Source organism: Elgaria multicarinata, chromosome 11 (assembly GCF_023053635.1).
Source record: "Elgaria multicarinata webbii isolate HBS135686 ecotype San Diego chromosome 11, rElgMul1.1.pri, whole genome shotgun sequence".
NCBI lineage: Eukaryota > Metazoa > Chordata > Lepidosauria > Squamata > Anguidae > Elgaria > Elgaria multicarinata.
Genome location: NC_086181.1, coordinates 13,228,079 through 13,244,702, shown reverse-complemented (window position 1 = coordinate 13,244,702; position 16,624 = coordinate 13,228,079). Strand labels below are relative to the sequence as shown.

The following is a 16,624-nucleotide window of genomic DNA, read 5'->3' as shown; positions in this document are numbered from 1 at the left end:
CCTTCTTCCATTTTGTCTTCACAACAATCCTGTGAGATAGGTTAGGCTGAGAGATTGTTACTGGCTCAAGGCTACCCACTGGGTTTCATGGCTGAGTGGGAATTTCAACTTGGGTCTCTCAGACTGTAGTCTGATAGTCTAACCTCTATCCTTCACCAATATGGCTCCCTCCAGATATTTGGGACTACGACTCCTACAATACGTGACCACCAAGATTGAGGTAGAGATGTGAAAGCCTGGGGGAAAAAACGTTAAAAAATTGGTGTGGGGAACTTCCTTTTTTCCATGACTCCAGAATATCTAGAAATGTTACATCTCTAATTAGGGTGTCCAACTTAACCACTATACCACAGTAAAGCAACTGAGTATTTGGCCTTGTGTGTGTTTTCTCTATTGAATCTTACTTCTGTGGTTTAGCCTTAGAAAGGACTGGGATGTAACAGGCCCTCTATTAATGTTTAGTGCATTCTGAAAGTGAAGGGTTATTATCCAAAGTTAGTGCGTTGGAAATGCCACATAGAATACAGTCAGTGTCATGCTTCTTCAAGAGGAAGCAGCACATTGAGGCTGGCTCACTAGAGCCGAGATGACAGAAAAGGAAGAGGCTTACTCTCGGTAAGTTCAACTCTTAAGGTCCACAGGGAATCCTACCGATGGAATTAGATTTATATAGAGATGACTGAATCAGGGCACCCTGAATAGAGAGTACTACGTTTCTGAAAGAGCCAATTTTATGTAGTGGTTAGAGTGTAGGTTCAAATCCCTGCTCAGCTATGAAACTTTCTGGGTGACCTTGACCTAGTCACCATCTCATAGCTTGACCTACCCCACAGGATCGTTGTGAGGATAAAATGGCAGCATGGGGAGCCATGTATATCGTCAAGAGCTCCTTGGAGGACGGGCAAGATAAACAATCAGATACAGCTACTCTTGATCATGTTTAGCTTCTCATTGCAAATCACCTTTTCTCTTTCCTCAGAAAGATTTGGAGGTGAAACTGGAGGAGAAAACGCTTTTGCTTCAGACCCTACAGAAGGAAAAGGATGAAATGGAAAAGGAGAATCAGGTGCAAGTTTTGTCAAGAGGGGAGGCGGGATTTCTCACCCATGTTTCCTTGGGCAGAAATGCTCTAATGCCATGAAGATAAATGTCCGGTCTTAAAGAGATTAAGATAGGAACCATGGTGCAATAGATGGAAGCATGTCATTGAATACAAGTTGCTTAGGGCAGCCTTCCTCAACTTGGTGCCCTCCAGATGTGTTGGACTACAACTCCCATAATCCTAAACCAGCATGACCAAGAGCTGTTATGGAGTAGTGGCAATACTTTCAAGAGATTCACTGGGAAAGCAGGTACCTGATTATTTAAAGCCCTTGAAGGCAGACTTGTAAATTGCAGCTCACCTGGTTACGTGTGGCAAGTAAGAATGGCTTCTAAGCAACCAAACAAACAGGGAAGCTTCCATAAACTGGAAGAGTCTTGGTTCTTTCAACCTATGCAAATGTCACAAATTACCAATATAGGTATGTGTGGACTGGTGGGCTGAAAAAAAGTGGTTTGGTGAGCTAGTGACTTCCATAGCCCCATTGCAAACTTTCCTTGAAGGACACTGAAAGATATAACCAAAGAATTTTAGATAATAACACAACACAGCCCACAGACTAGAGTACCCACCTTGGTTTCCCTGCCAGCATTCCTCTCTTTCTCGCTCTGCACCATCACTTAATTCATTGCTGGTTCCTGCCTCCCACCTCACCTCTGTTCCTTCCTGCTTCAGCTGAAACATCCTACTCTGAACTACCCAGTCCAAAGGTACTCTAGATAATCTCATTCCCATAGATTGGTATGAATTGTCCAGCATTCTAAAGAAGACTAGGGATAGGAAAGAGAGTTTCTGTTGTGAATAAAGGCACCTTCCCATGTACTACAATTCCCAGCATTCCTTCCTGACCACTGGATGTTATGTACTTCCTGCACATAAGTAGTTATTTACAAGCTGAGACTGATGGGACTTGTAGTCTAAAACATCTGGAAAGCCCCTGGTTGGGGAAGGTTGGAATAAAGGGGTTTGCCCCTACTTGGTTTCTGTCTTTCACATGCAAGCAACTGCTTCAGGACCCAGCCACTTCCAAGTGATAGTTTTGAAAGGTGCTGATTTATTCTACCTTGTGTTCCTTTGCAGACATTAAGGCAGGAGAATCAAGACCTTATGGCACACTTTCCTGAAATGAGAGGTGATGCACCTTCTGGGTTTCTAACCCAGTCACAAGAAAATTCAGTCCTTCTGTTTGGGAATCCATATGTTGGTGAGTACACTAGGACATCCATTTAGAAGATTCAACTGGGGGCAAAAGGTGCAAGCATTCATATCTTAATTCTAAATATTTAAATTTTTTGTGAACTGCCCAGAGACCTTCAGCTATTGGGCAGTATAAAAATGTAATAAATAAATAAATAAATAAATAAAATAAAAAATAAAATGCACACATTCCAGTCTTGGGTCTGCAGAACCAAATTTTCCAGGGCTCAGGAATGAATTAATTGCTAAATTGTTTTCAGTCACAATAGTGCCTTGGAGTTGGGGAAATTTTGGGATGGAGAAGAGATTAATGGGACGTTGGAGAAATCCACAACGGATTCAAAGAAGTTTGGATTTATATGTATCCAACCTGATGATTCTGCAGCAGACAGACTTTTCCCCAAATCACTCTGATTCAATGGATGTCCAAATCGGTTTTTCACATTTCCTGGAGGGGGCGGGGGAATATGTGCAATTTCACATTGAGTAATGCACATTTGTGGATTTGTGCATGTGTGCATTAGCTCTAATGCGCATTAGCACAAGTAGAACGAAATTCTGGTTTTAAAAAAAATCTGATTCAGACACTGAGCGAACGATGGAACAAAGCATGCCTGACAATCCGCAAAACACTGATGGAGTGGATTTAATGAAATTCATACATCCCTAGCCTAGGTACAGATTCAAATGGACGAAAGGTGTGACTTTTCACATTTGTGGCAGACTACTACCAATATTCTAACATATATGTGCTGAGAAAATTATGACTGGGATAGCTTTCAGGGGGGCTGTCAAACATATAGGTTGTGCTGTATAACAAGCTAAGTTATGAAAATGCAGTGAGGTGGAAGAGCTGTAGCTCAGTGGTAGAGCGCACGATGTGCATGCATACGGTATCAGTTCAATCCCTGGCAGCTCCAGGTAGGCTAGGAAAATCCATCTGAGTCTCTGGGGAGCCTGCTGCTTGTCAATGTAATGAACTACATGGAAAAATACTCCGACTTGGCATAAAGCAGCTACCTGTGATTGAACCTGAGACTTTCTATGTAACTACAGGTTACAGATCTAGACAGGAGTGGTGAAGCATGGAAAACAGGTTTTTATAAAATTCCTTGCATTGGTTGTACACTTCACCATGTAATATCTTCAGAGTATTCTCAATAGCACACTACATAACAAAGGATCTGATGGGCAAGCTTCACTTCTGAGAGCAAACGAAATTTGCACCTTGGCTAAACAAGCTACAAGAGGCAACTCTCTCTGTAAGAAAGAGAGGAAAGGCAACAGAAACCAACTCCGGAACGGCTCTCTCCCTTTTGGAGCACCAAGTCCTCCTTGATGAGGATGAACTAATAAGCCAGTTTTCTGCAACATGGTGTCCTTCACAAGTGTTGGACTTCATCCCCAGCCAGCATTGCCAGGGTGATGGAATTCAAAGTTCAACACATCTGGAGGGCACGAGGTTGGGGAAAGCTATAATAAGCCTTGGGTTTTTATTTTTATTTTTTTTTAAGATGGAGCCTCTCTACCTTTTAGGAGGCTTGTGGAAAAAGCCAATACCGCCACCCTGTGGTCCCCCATATGTACAGGAATGTTTTTTGTCAATTCTATTTTTATTTGTTTAACTGCTGTTCTGCCTTTCTGTAATGTTTTAAAGTCAACAGTATTAATTTATTTACATCCTGCTGTACTACCAAATATATCCAGAATGTAATTGTAAAAAAATAATTATGTGGCATAATTATAAAACCATAGAACATGGTCAGTGAAAATGTAAGTACCACAAACCATTTCTGAAAGCAAAAACAAAATACAGTGAACACTTAAAACACAATGTTATCTGCTGCAAGAGTAGATGTTACACATTAAAAGCCCTTTGAAATAAACTTCTTCAGTTTCTGGAGAAACCAGACGCAAAAGGAATGAATTCCAATTGGGAGAACATTCCAGAATTGTGGCATCACCACAGAAAAGGCCCTGTGTCTTTTGCCCACTTGCCAAATCTCCCAAGATGGCATCAAGAGCAAGGGCTCTGGGCCAGGTCTAAAGAGGAGCAAGAATATCCCTAAGGTTAACCTAATCCTGAACCATTTATACTTATTACATTTTTATACCACCCAATTGCTGAAGCTTTTGGGGCAGTTCACAAAACAAAACATAAAACTGTAAAATACAAAAACATAGTAAAATGTAATATAAAAATCTTAAGTTTAAAACTAATTGTAGGGCTTTAGAGGCTAGAACCAGCAGTTTGATTCAACCTGGAAACTAATAGGAAGCAAGGAGAACTGACACAAGATCAGAGTTGTATGCTCTGCCTACTGAGTGTCAGACCAACCCTGGTTGCTGTAGTTTGGAGAAATTGAAGCTTCTGGACATGATCTTCCTCCAGAAGCGGAATTCAAATCAGAACAGATGTGAATAATTTGATCTGCAAATGTCTTGCAAAACAGTCACAAGACTCCATCAATGATTGTATCACTTGTCAATAGATTTTAAACATTTATTACCAAGCAAGTATAAGACAATTATAGAAAGAAATTGATACTATGGTGTTTGTTGACAAAGGTTACAACAGGAAAAGAAAAGACAAAGCACAGTATATACGTTACCAATACATATTTCTGCCAGCATCTATTACTCTCTGCCAGGAGCAACCCCACCCAGTATCTTCCCTTTACTTTTATAGTTATACACTTGAACATGATAAGTGATGTGATTGCTTACTGTACTCTGTTTGGGTACTGTGCTTTTTTCATTCAGCCTCTTCATATTTATTCATATGTAATGATGTCATGTTTTTACTTGTACAGTGCTATAGAAATTTCCTAGCTCATTCTCTGTTGTTTTGACCCATGTGGGATGTGCACTTTATAGAGCAAGAATGTTTCTCAAAAAATTTTAAGTCATCCAAACGCACACAAGCCTGGACAATGGCCAATAACAAAAAGTATGTAAAGTTTAGGGGCACAATCCAGCCAAGAAGCTTTCCCGGGTGATTCCTATTGACATCAGCAGAGAGCAAGAAAGGACCTCTTCACTGGATTGTGGCACAGGAGGCAGTCAGTTTAAACACTTGCTGAAATATTTGCCTCTTTATTTGCTTCCAGAAAATGACAAGTATCTGACTCTGAGTTTTTATTGAAAGTGTTTTCTAGTCTGCTTTGCTACAGATATTCTGTGTTATTTTTGCGAAGGATGTGCTTCAGCAAGACACCAGTCTGCCTCACTGACTCGACTCTGCCAGTCTAAGCATACATTCCCCCAGCCCCCTAGTTTCCTAAATGAGCTCCTGTTTGATGCTTGGACGCTTCTGCTAATATAAATTTTGACTAAAAACCTGCAGCCAAAGATTTAGATGCATATTTCAAATCTATACAGTAACTTCAGCCCTCTTTACTTCTGCAGTTCCTAGCTATGTATACCTGTCTATTCTCATCCCTCTGGTTTTTTCTTACCTTCAGTCATGTTCTTTTTCAATCCTCTTCTTTTTAATGCCCTTCTTACCCAGTTCTCCATAGCTTGCTTTCTGCCTGCTTACGCCTCCTGTGTTTCTACATCTACTTTTTACACTTATATTTTGCCTGCCCTGCCCTGCCCTTCTGTAGAGAGAGCAGCTCAGCCAATGGAAGCCAGAGACCCTTTTTCTCTATTTAGCCTCTCTTGTGATAGCACAGGCAGCTGGGCCAATCACTGTTAGATCTTGCCACTTTGCACAGGCATAATCAACCTGGTACTTTCTAGATGTTTGGACTACAACTCCCATTGTCCCCATCCAGCATGGCCAATAGTCAGGGATTACGGGAGTGGTAGTCCAAAATATCTGGAGGGGACAAGGTCGCTTACCCCTGTATTAGTGTGTTACTTATGTCATAGTTCAGTTTGTGTCAGAATGTTGCATTTTTCTTGCTATGGCTAACATTATACTCTCTGTTTTGCAGCACCCCCAGAGAGTCCTGAAACAGACTTTGTAAGTATTGTGTCCTCATAGGTCTTTGGCAAAGACCATTGATTTGACTGTTCGATTTCATTTGCTCCACTGTTGTTGTTGGCTATAGTACCATCTATGTACTTGGCATTATACGAAGAATTGGAGAGGCCAGAACACTTCCCCAAAGGACATACAGTTATAAAATGAACCAATGGAGACCACACAAGAAGGGAACAACATGGAGACAGAGATAAATGGGAAGAGAATAAGTTACTATTGCAGTTAGGCATACATAAATTTAGGAGTCTGCCTCCGGCTGCTCTTTCCCAGACATTGAGAGGCCTGGAAGAATGTGTTCTAAAACTTTAAAATGGCCGAGAACAATGGGGATGGCTCCTATTGGGAAAACAGATCTGCTCCTCTGCTTGATTTAACTCCTTTCCTTGGAGATCCCAAGGAGGCTGGCTAAACACAGGAACTTCAGATCGTAAGACCTAATTGGGCACCATCTATAACCACTCTTCCTTAACACGTCCATATTGTTTTCCTGAAGAAAACAAAATTATGCCAATTTTTAAGCTGTTTGGCACCAAGTGCCACCTGAAGGATGAGAGACAAATGGGGTTTGTGCTTCTTTGCCCCATAGTTTCTGTCACCTTTGCCCTCATTTCCTTGTGCTGTCTATCCATCCTCTGTACCCCAGGTACCTGCGCCTTCGCTCCAACACTTGCCAGAATGCCACAAAACCAAAATCTTGTTTGTTTGCTGTGACGCAGCAGGTACTCATTTGCTTCTGCTCTCACATTCTCCTATCTTTAGGTTTCTGTGAAAACATGCCCCCTCTGCAATGAAGTTTTCCCTAATGACATTGGAGAGGAGCAGTACTCGGTTCATGTGCGGAGCCACCTTCTGGAGTGTCCCTATTGCAGCGAGACCTTTGACAACTCCAGCAAGCAAGTCTTTAACGACCACATCTTCTGCCATAATCTTGACTAATCTTGAGCCTTCTTAAGCCATACGCTACAAAGGATAGTGTCTCTTTCTCTTTCTTTTCTTTGTACTATCTAGCAGAGATTGGCACAGAATGATTTCTGTAGGATGTGCTACTATTAAACTTGGCATATCAGAATGAAACCTGTTGTTGGGATTGCAGCATTGATCAATTCCTCCCTTCCGTTATGCGACCTGTCAAATAAATATGCACTGTGCTTCTGCTGTGGAAAGGGATACATACTGCTTCATTAAGTATGCCCCTTGGCAGCTTAAAATCTTGCTGCAGGTTATTTCAAAGTGAGATGGTGTATGTTTTGTCCCTGTGCCTTTTACTAATACAGGAGGATGGGTTTTCCCCCTATTTTTCCTAAATGTGTGTAACAGGCAGAAATCTCTCCAGCCTAGGAGATTTGTTTTCTAATAGTTTGTCGACACGTGGTAAGCCCTTTCTACCCAGTTCATGCTAAGAGAGGGGATAAGTGCAAAAAAAACCCAAAACCCATAAGTGTGATGGCAGCCCTGCCTTCATACTCTTTTTGTATGGGGGAAAGTCTATGTGCTTACCTATATTGCATCAGATCTGCTCATAAAGGTAGTCAGAAAAAAAGGGGGCATGGACTGTGTCTTGATAGAAGTTCTAGTTCAGATGTTTAGGAGTTCAGTTCCCATCAGCTGCAGCCAGTATAGCCAGTTGTCAAGAATCTTAGGAGCCAAAGTCCAGAACAGCTGAAGGGCACCCCATTGGGGAAGGCTGAGCTAGACTGGTAGGGGTTCCCACCATCTTTGGGCTGGTGGGCATATGTGGAATTTTGAGAGCGTGATATGGGGACTCACAAAACAGCCACAAAGAAGGGGGGTTCACCAAATGGCTACCATGACATTGCAGGTCACAAAACAGTAGTTTCCCAGAAGGTAAACTGGCGAGTCTAAAAACAAAAACCTAACTTGACCAAGAACCTATGTACAAGGCAGAAGTAGGTTCTAAGTTCCAAAACACAAAACCATTCTTTTCAACTCATTGTCTTGTGCGCCAACAGTCCTTTCATGGAAGGCACACTTTCAGAACAAAACACTGGCATGCAGCCATCCACCCATTTTATTTACCTGGAAATGCCTCCGGAGCCCTTTATTCTTGGAAATAAAGGTGGAACAGCTTTGGAGGATGGCAATTTGCTTTGCAACCTTGGCAGCTTCCCAGTTAATTTTTTGGCAATTTTTTTTTAAAAAAACTTATTTTTTAAAAAAAATCAGGAGAGGTAGGGAGCCTGTTGGGTGCCAAGAGCACATTGATGCCCATGGGCACCTGATTGGGGACCTCAGCTGTGAGGCAATAGTAATTATCCAGGCTTCTTGGAAGCCTCTTGTCTAAGCAGTCAATGGAATGTAAGGCTTAAGGACTTGAATCAGTTCTGTTTGTTTTTAAAGCAAAAAGCTCAACCCCTTTTTATTTTATTCACTGACACTAAATGCTAATAGCTAACTCTGGAATCAAAGTAACAACATAGAATTTGTGTGCTTTTGTTGCTGCTTTGGAACTGGCAAGGCTTGATCCAAACTTTGATTCTCTGGTTTCTAAAGCCATATTCAGCACATATTCATGATGATGAGAACCGAACAGGAATGTAGAATACATGCACTCCTTATTGAAAAAATGCTGTTGGTTTTTTTTTTAATGTTAACAGCACATGTTGTCCTATGCAAGACCAAAAGTTGTAACAGTGGTCAGCTACCTACAGGTATTACACTGTTTATTGATTACTGATAAATACCTAATGCTGTAGGTAGAAGAATCTATTTTAGTTTTAAACAAATTATATTTGATACTGCTTTTTAAAAGGATGGTATGTTAAAATTCTCCTCTGTTGCTGTAAATCTAAAGATATGTTTGACCAGCTACAGTTAATTAAATAAACTTCAGTTTGTTGTCTTATTTCAAGTGGTCGCTGATAACGCATTTCTGTTCTGTACTAACTCATTTCATTTGAATATGTAATTCAGAGACAGAAAACCTGCATGATTCTGGTAGGGATGGAAGTAAACAAGTTGTAAATTTTATGGTACACCAGAGAAGCAGTAACAAGCTGCAGAAATATGTGCTGTATGGGGCAGTCTCAAATAGGGATGTATGAATTAGCAAAATCCGAGCTCACAGAAGTTCTCCAAATTCCATCAACGTCTATATCAGATTGTAAGCTTTGGGGGCTTTTTGCATGAAAACCATGCATATTTTTACAAATGTACACAATAATTGTTTGCATCTTTTAAATGTATGCATTCTTCCATTGAGTAAAGTAAATATGGGCATTTCTCAAAAATACTATTTTTTTTCATGCACGCATTTCAAATGTATGCATACTGCTGAATTATGTTTTTGGACAATGAATCATATTGCAAGTTTGGAAATGGAAGGGCTTCAACTACAGATTGTGTCTGAGTCTCTATTTCGTTCAGAAGGTGCAAATCCTTCTCAAAAAAACCTCATATATGCATAGTCTCAAGACATTTCACTGCCTGATGCAAAGGAGAAGGGGGTGCTCTCCATTCCATGTATAGAAATTGACAGGAGTGTCTGCTGAACCTTACTTGAACACTGGAAACAGGACTGTGTCCTCCATCATACCTGAGAGCAACAGGTTAGGCTCACACATTTCTATCCACTAGCACCTCACCACTGCTCCCCAACCCCAGCATCTGCCACCTGAGGGAGTCTGCCTTACTCTGCTTAATGGTAGGACCACCATTATAGCTTCTTGCTAAAACCAAACCAACCCAGACCTAGGCTATAAATGGAAATGTAGAAAGAACTGATCCCACGCAGCTTGAGGTATATTAATTTAACAACTTTACCCATAAATAACTCAATAAATCTTTTTATTCATACTACAGTCTATGAACTCCATTTCTTTAAGTACTGGCAGCCCTGATGAATTTTATACCATATTTTAACACAAACTTTGGAGAATGAAGAGATTTTAAGACTATGGATCCCAGCAATGGGGCAAGGGCTGCTGGGGAAATGCAGAATCACTGCCAGGCCTGTCTAGAAAGCAGAAACACTGGGCAGCCAGACCTCCTGAAGCAGGTCTACTTGAGAGGAAGGTTTCCCAGGCAAGTAAGGAAGATAGATGGTAAAAGCTTGCTCACTGTCAAGCCCAGGGTAGTCAGCTTTCCTTCATTCCCTCTGGCGACTGGGGCCCCTACTATTGCTGCTAACCCCAGGCCAAGGGAAATCTCTCTTGTAGCCCCTGGGTCCCAGCAATGGTGCAATAGGGCTAGGGCTGCTTTGAAAATACTAGATCACTGCTTAGGCACCCACTCACTACTGGAATGTGGGCCAAGAGAGCTGATCTGAAATTGAATTTGACCCTGAGGTTGAATGAAGTTCAACATATTCCTGGTTAACAACTTTGTCCCACCGCACCCCATCCCCAAGCAGCCTTCTCCAGCCTGGTGCACTGCAGATGCTTTAGACTACAACTCCCAGAATTCCTGATCGTGGGCTATGCAGGCTGAGCCTGATGGGAATTGATGTCCAAAAGACCTGAAGGGAAAAGCATGCCCCAGAGTTTTCTTCAGTTTCCGTTGCTGCTGGGAAGAAGTGATACAGCTGCCTAGGGTGAAGAGAGGCCCCCACCATTAACAAAAATGGAGTTCAATCCTCTGCAGAATCTTTAAAGAGCAGCAAGCATAGTTTAGCATCCTCACAACTTTAAAAAAAACCCAAACACCCTGCCACCACCTAATGTTTATTGTGCTTTCATTTTATTGCAGGCTGCATTGAAGGCCATTTGTCAGGGAGAAAGGTGGGCTATAAATTATTTTGCATTTAAAAGTGTATACAAAATATGTATGACTAGAGAAATAATAAAGGAGAAATATGTGACAATAAAAATATAAAAGTATTTTGAAACCAACAAACTCTTGAGGGGGCTGACCCTTCCAATCTACGCGAATGCCAAAGGATTGATCAGGATCAGAGAAAATATGTTTTATCCAATATGGGTTAATTGGCTCTTCCCAAGCACTCTGTCTGCTAGGATGGAGGCAAAGCTCCAAACCAGTTTAAAGATTCTGAAATAGGGGGTGCATATAGGATTACTTCTTACTTCTGAGAACATATGCATAGGATTGTGCTGCAAGCTTTCAGTGCTTTCTCATTCCAAGGAAACTGTGAAGCCCTGCTCCCAGAACTCACAGCTCGGCGGTAATGCATAGCAATAGGTTTGCCTCAGAGTTTGAGGAAGGAAGAGATCCCAAGGGATTTCAATAAACAATCTCTTTATTATTACTTAGTTGGTGTTCTAGGCATGATACAAAGCAATAAATAGGCCTTCCCAGTAACTTGTTGGAAATATCACATATGCAGTGGAGGAAATAATAAATGTCTCTAGTTCAGAGTCCAGGCATGGTGGTTGTAAATCTGGATGGTTCTGGCTTCGACGAACAGGTGTCCTCAGCTTGTTTCTGTATTTCTACTAAGCATGACATACTGGATCAGGAAATACCTGAAGAGCAGTCCAGTAGAGCTGTACACCCTGCTCTGTGTCTAAGAAGCAAACCCAACACTAAAGCCTGTGCAGCTTCTCACAAGTCCTGTAATGGCTGTTGATAAGCAGGACCATGTAGAGTCCATTATGCAGATTAAACAGCTTGGCAAGAACATCTGGGCCTGAACAGGCAATTGATTAGCAGGATATTGTATGTCCCACATGCGAGATGGGGGTCTTCCTAACTGACTATGTACCTCGGGCTTTGCGATGCAACTTGACCATCTCAGACAGCTTCTCCATCGCTTCGGGGATGCCCTCTCCGCTCACGGCACAGCATCCCTGCACATGCCACTGGTGCCCTGGCAATTTCCTCAGTCCCATTTTTTCTGCCACCTCCAGGGGAGCCCATGCTCCAGGCAAGTCTTGCTTGTTGGCTAACAGTACCAAAGGAACTCCTTGCAGGTCTCTGGCATCCAGCAGTGCTTCCAATTCATATCTGGCTTCCTCAAAACGATCACCATCCACGCTGTCCACCACGAAGACCAGACCATCTGTGTTGGAATGGTAATGTTTCCATAGGACCCGGATCCGATCTTGGCCGCCCACATCCCACATGGTGAAAGTGACGTTGTTGATGGGTTGTATCGTCTCCACATTGAAGCCCAGGGTGGGAATGGTCATCGGGGTTTCGTTCAACTTCAGCTTGTAGAGGAGGGTTGTTTTGCCAGCTGCATCCAGACCCAGCAAGAGAATACGAGCTTCTGTCCCGTAGAAACCTTGCAACGCCTTCTGAATCCGGCTGAGTAAGAGCCCCATGGCACACTGTGTATTAGTTCAGCCACTGTGTAGCATTGTGAAGGGCTGCCTTCATTCTTATAGAGAGCCAGCTGTTGTTTCATTGGCTCAACTGTAGGAGGTGTGGTGTGGGAATTCCCTTACTGTCTTGTTGGCAGCTGAGACGCTGGAGGTTTTGCAGACTACCACTCTGACACAGGAGGTTTTGACGTCAGCAGAGCTTGGCCAGTTAATAGGAGGAGTTCAGAATTCTAGCTGTACAAGCCATGGAGTGGCTCCTCCTGCTGCTGAAATTATGTTTTAGTTCTTATTCTCAACCCTGGCAGGATATTAGTACTTACTGTGGACCAGGTAGCCAGATACAAACAAGGACAGGACTCCTTCATCTGTAATAGTTGTATAGAAAAAAGAATTTCAGCAGATGTGGCTTCCATGATAAGCTACATTTGCTGAAACCCCTTCTACATAGATCACACTGTTAATGGGACCTTGGGCTTTGTTGCATCTGGCCACCTGTAACTAATCAAACCATTTCCCTTTCCTCTTATTGGACCACCTCCATCAGATCAGAAAGGATGGCTGCCAGGCAATGGGGTAGGCAGTGTACTAGCAGAATCCCCATTCTGTCTCAAGAAGTGCAGGCACAGTCCACAGGTACTAGGTACATATCAGGTGGAGTGTTGGATGGGGCACCAGGTCAGTGAGATGGAGTTTCAGGAACCCAAATACACACAAGCCTGGACAATGGTCAATAAGATTCTGAAGTGGCCGCAAGGGGGAAAAATATCACCCCCTGCAATTGCTACCTAGCAACCAGCAGTTGTTTACACCGGATTTCACCCAGGCAGCTGTATCACTTCTTCCCAGCAGCAACAGAAACTGAAGAACACTCTCGAGCAGCCTCTTTCCTCCAGGTCTTTTGGACATCAATCCCCATCAGCCCCAGCCTGCATGGCCAATGGTCAGGAATTCTGGGAGTTGTAGTCTAAAGCAGATGCAGGGCACCAGGTTGGGGATGGCTGCAACAAAGTTTTTAACCAATCCTTTTTAAACCTGAAGACTAAATTCAATTTCAGAGAAGCCCTCATGAGCCACATCCAGTGGTGGGCGGGGCCTAGAGGCCTACACTGTGATCTAGCATTTTCCCAGCAGTCTTAGCCCTACTGGCCCAGCAGGGGCTCTAGTGGCTAGAGGGGAAGAAAGGAAGCCAGCTGCTCTGTGCTTTACAGTGAGTAAACTTTTACCATCTATCTATCTATCTATCTTGCTTTCTTGCCTGGGAAACCTTCCTCTCAAGTCAATTTGCTTCAGGAGGCCTGGCTGCCCAGAGGGTTTCTGCTTCCTAGACAGGCCTGGCAGTGATTCAGCATTTTTCCAGCAGCCCTTGCCCATTGTTGGACCCATAGGCTTAAAAGTTCTTCAAAGTCTGTGTTAAAACGTGTAAAATACTTCTCCTTCTCATCTTCATCAGGTGAGGCTGTGGATGTGCTGCCTGAACCAGTGCTTGGCTGTGACAGTGGACTGGATGAGAGCTAATAAACTGAAACTCAATCCAGACAAGACTAAGATGCTGTTAGTGGGTGGTTCTGCTGACCGGATGGAGGGTGTTCAACCTGTTCTGGATGGGGTTGCACTCCCCCTGAAGGAGCAGGTTTGTAGCTTGGAGGTTCTCCTAGATCCATCTCTGTCACTTGAGGCCCAGGTGGCCTTGGTGGCACGGAGTGCCTTTTACCAGCTTCGGTTGGTGGCCCAGCTATGTCCCTATCTGGAAAGGGATACCCTGGCTGCAGTTGTCCACGCTCTGGTAACCTCCAAGTTAGATTACTGCAATGCACCCTATGTGGGGCTGCGTTTTAAGACAGTTCGGAAGCTGCAGCTTGTGCAAAATGCAGCGGCCAGATTGATAACTGGGACCAGAAGGTTCGAGCATATAAGACCCACTCTGGCCCACTTGCATTGGCTGCCTGTATGTTTCCGAGCTCAATTCAAGGTTCTGGTTTTAATCTATAATGCCTTACACAGCTTGGAAACACAATACCTAACGGAACGCCTTTCCCAACATGAACCTACCTAAACACTACGTTCAACATCTAAGGTCCTCCTCCAGGTGCCTACTCCAAGGGAAGCTCGGAGGGTGGCAACAACAGAGAGGACCTTCTCTGTGGTGCCCCCGCAACTATGGAACAATCTTCCTGACAAGGCCTGCCTGGCGCAGACATTGTCATCTTTTTGGCACTGGGTCAAGACTTTACTCTTCTCCCAGGCATTTAGCAATATGTAATGACCCTGGGTCTGGTTTTTTTGGCACAACATTTTTAAAGTTATGGTGGTTTTAAATGTATGTGTATTTTGCTTGTTTTTGTGGTTTTTAATCTTTGTATATTGTTTTTAAGTGTTTTATCTTATGTGAACCGCCCAGAGATGATGATGATAATAATAATAATATACATCAAGGCTATCAGTACTTCAAGAAATGGAGTTCATAGACTGCAGTATTAATTAAAAGATTTATTGAGTTATTTATGGTGATAGCTGCTAAATTAATATACCTGAGGTGGGGGAAGCCATGTCTTCTAGCAGAAGAAAGTAAAATGATGATCCATGAAATCAAAAAGGAATCCTCATGATTTCATATGATTTTTAAGAAGAAACCCACAAAACCACCATCCAATCACAGAGCACAACTGCCACGACAAACTGAACCACAAAAATCAGGGAACCACCACTTCTGGGCGTGGCCACCGCATAAAAGCATGGAAAACAAGTAAAGATCCTCAGGGATCCTTATGATTTCATATGATTTTTACAGAGCAACCCTCCTAATCTACAATGCAATCACAGAGCCCATCAGCCTCCACAGACTGAACCACCAAAATCAGGGATCTACCACCAGTGGGCGTGGCTACGGTGCAAAAACATGGATTTGAGGTAGGGATCCTTAGGGATTCTCATGATTATAAGACAAATACATCAAAATACCATCATATAACAAATCACATTTGCTTTCACGGACTGAACCAAATCATATATGAGATTCACATGAAACCATAATCAAATCATAGACCACACTGTTCAGTGTGAACCAAATTACTGAGCCCATATTTGAGTGTTACACTGCAGTACAAAACCACTGTTTTGAGGGACATATCCTCAGAGCTGAACCTTAAAAAGCTGAACACGTAGTAACTTTTTTAAAATCCTGGGTTTTTATGAATGAGTCAACATGCTGCTGCATGCTGCCTGATCTCTCCTGCTCTGATTGAGAGCAGCTAAATAATTCAGACATGTTTCGTCCTTGTGGTAATATGCAAACAAGGAAGTCTGTTTTTCCCCTCTTTGTTAACAAGCCAGAGAAATAGCCCCAAATCCATAATCAAATCAGCTGTCATCCTTCTATACTCTCTGATCTCTAAATAGCATGTATCAGTTGGAGCAAGGTGTTCCCACAGAACAACAGGTATAAGAGAAATGGATCTTCATGAACCATTTTAATAGTTTTTACATGGAATACCTAAAATCAAATGTTAAGTCACACTTTACACCCTTATCTATGGAGTGCACCATAAAAATCAGCATGGATCCAGCATGTTGTGCAAGCTTTGATCAGAAGTAGGGTCCTATGATCCTTGCACACAAGCCCCACCATGCAATCTCCCATAATACTAGAACCCAGTGTGGTGTAGTGGCTAAAATGTTGGATTGGGAGTCAGGAGATCCGGTTTCTAGTCCCCACTCGGCCATGGAAACCCACTGGGTGACTTTGGGCCAGTCACAGACTCTCAGTTCAACCTACCTCACAGGGTTGTTGTTGTTGTGAGGATAAAATGGAGAGGAGGAGGATTATGTATGCTGCCTTGGGTTCCTTGGAAGAAAAAACATGGGATATAAATGTTGTTTAAAATGGATACTATTTTATACTGTTGTTTTAATATTTTTTGATGGTTTTAAATTTTGTATACTTTTTTTTTTAATGTTCACTGTTTTTAACTTTTGTAAACCGCCCAGAGAGCTTCGGCTATGGGGCGGTATATAAATTTAATAAATAAAATAATAATAATAATAAAAAAACCTAGGTCATCCCATGGAGGTGATTGGTGAGAGATTCCGGACAGATAA

The 16,624-nt window shown here is 42.5% G+C and overlaps 2 protein-coding genes across 3 annotated transcripts in view; one reads left to right on the top strand and one right to left on the bottom strand.

The window, feature by feature from the left end:
* The window catches only part of CALCOCO2 (calcium binding and coiled-coil domain 2), a 33,391-nt gene extending 24,232 nt beyond the window's left edge, over positions 1-9,159 (top strand). For both annotated transcript variants that reach the window (XM_063138031.1, XM_063138030.1), the window contains exons 10-13: positions 980-1,066; positions 2,183-2,306; positions 6,241-6,269; positions 7,050-9,159. In XM_063138031.1, the coding sequence (XP_062994101.1) occupies positions 980-1,066; positions 2,183-2,306; positions 6,241-6,269; positions 7,050-7,226 (417 nt within the window). In that variant the 3' untranslated portion in view covers positions 7,227-9,159. The remainder of the gene's footprint in view (positions 1-979; positions 1,067-2,182; positions 2,307-6,240; positions 6,270-7,049) is intronic.
* Positions 9,160-11,525: 2,366 nt separating this feature from the next.
* On the bottom strand, positions 11,526-12,545 carry LOC134407033 (uncharacterized). The gene has a single exon (XM_063138770.1). It carries the CDS (start codon positions 12,527-12,529, stop codon positions 11,960-11,962), a length of 570 nt encoding a protein of 189 aa, XP_062994840.1. The 5' UTR covers positions 12,530-12,545; the 3' UTR covers positions 11,526-11,959.
* Between the last annotated feature and the right edge of the window lie 4,079 nt (positions 12,546-16,624).

Excerpts from the sequence above, each read along its gene's own strand:
- LOC134407033 (XM_063138770.1), bottom strand. The coding sequence starts at position 12,529 with ATGGGGCTCTTACTCAGCCGGATTCAGAAGGCGTTGCAAGGTTTCTAC.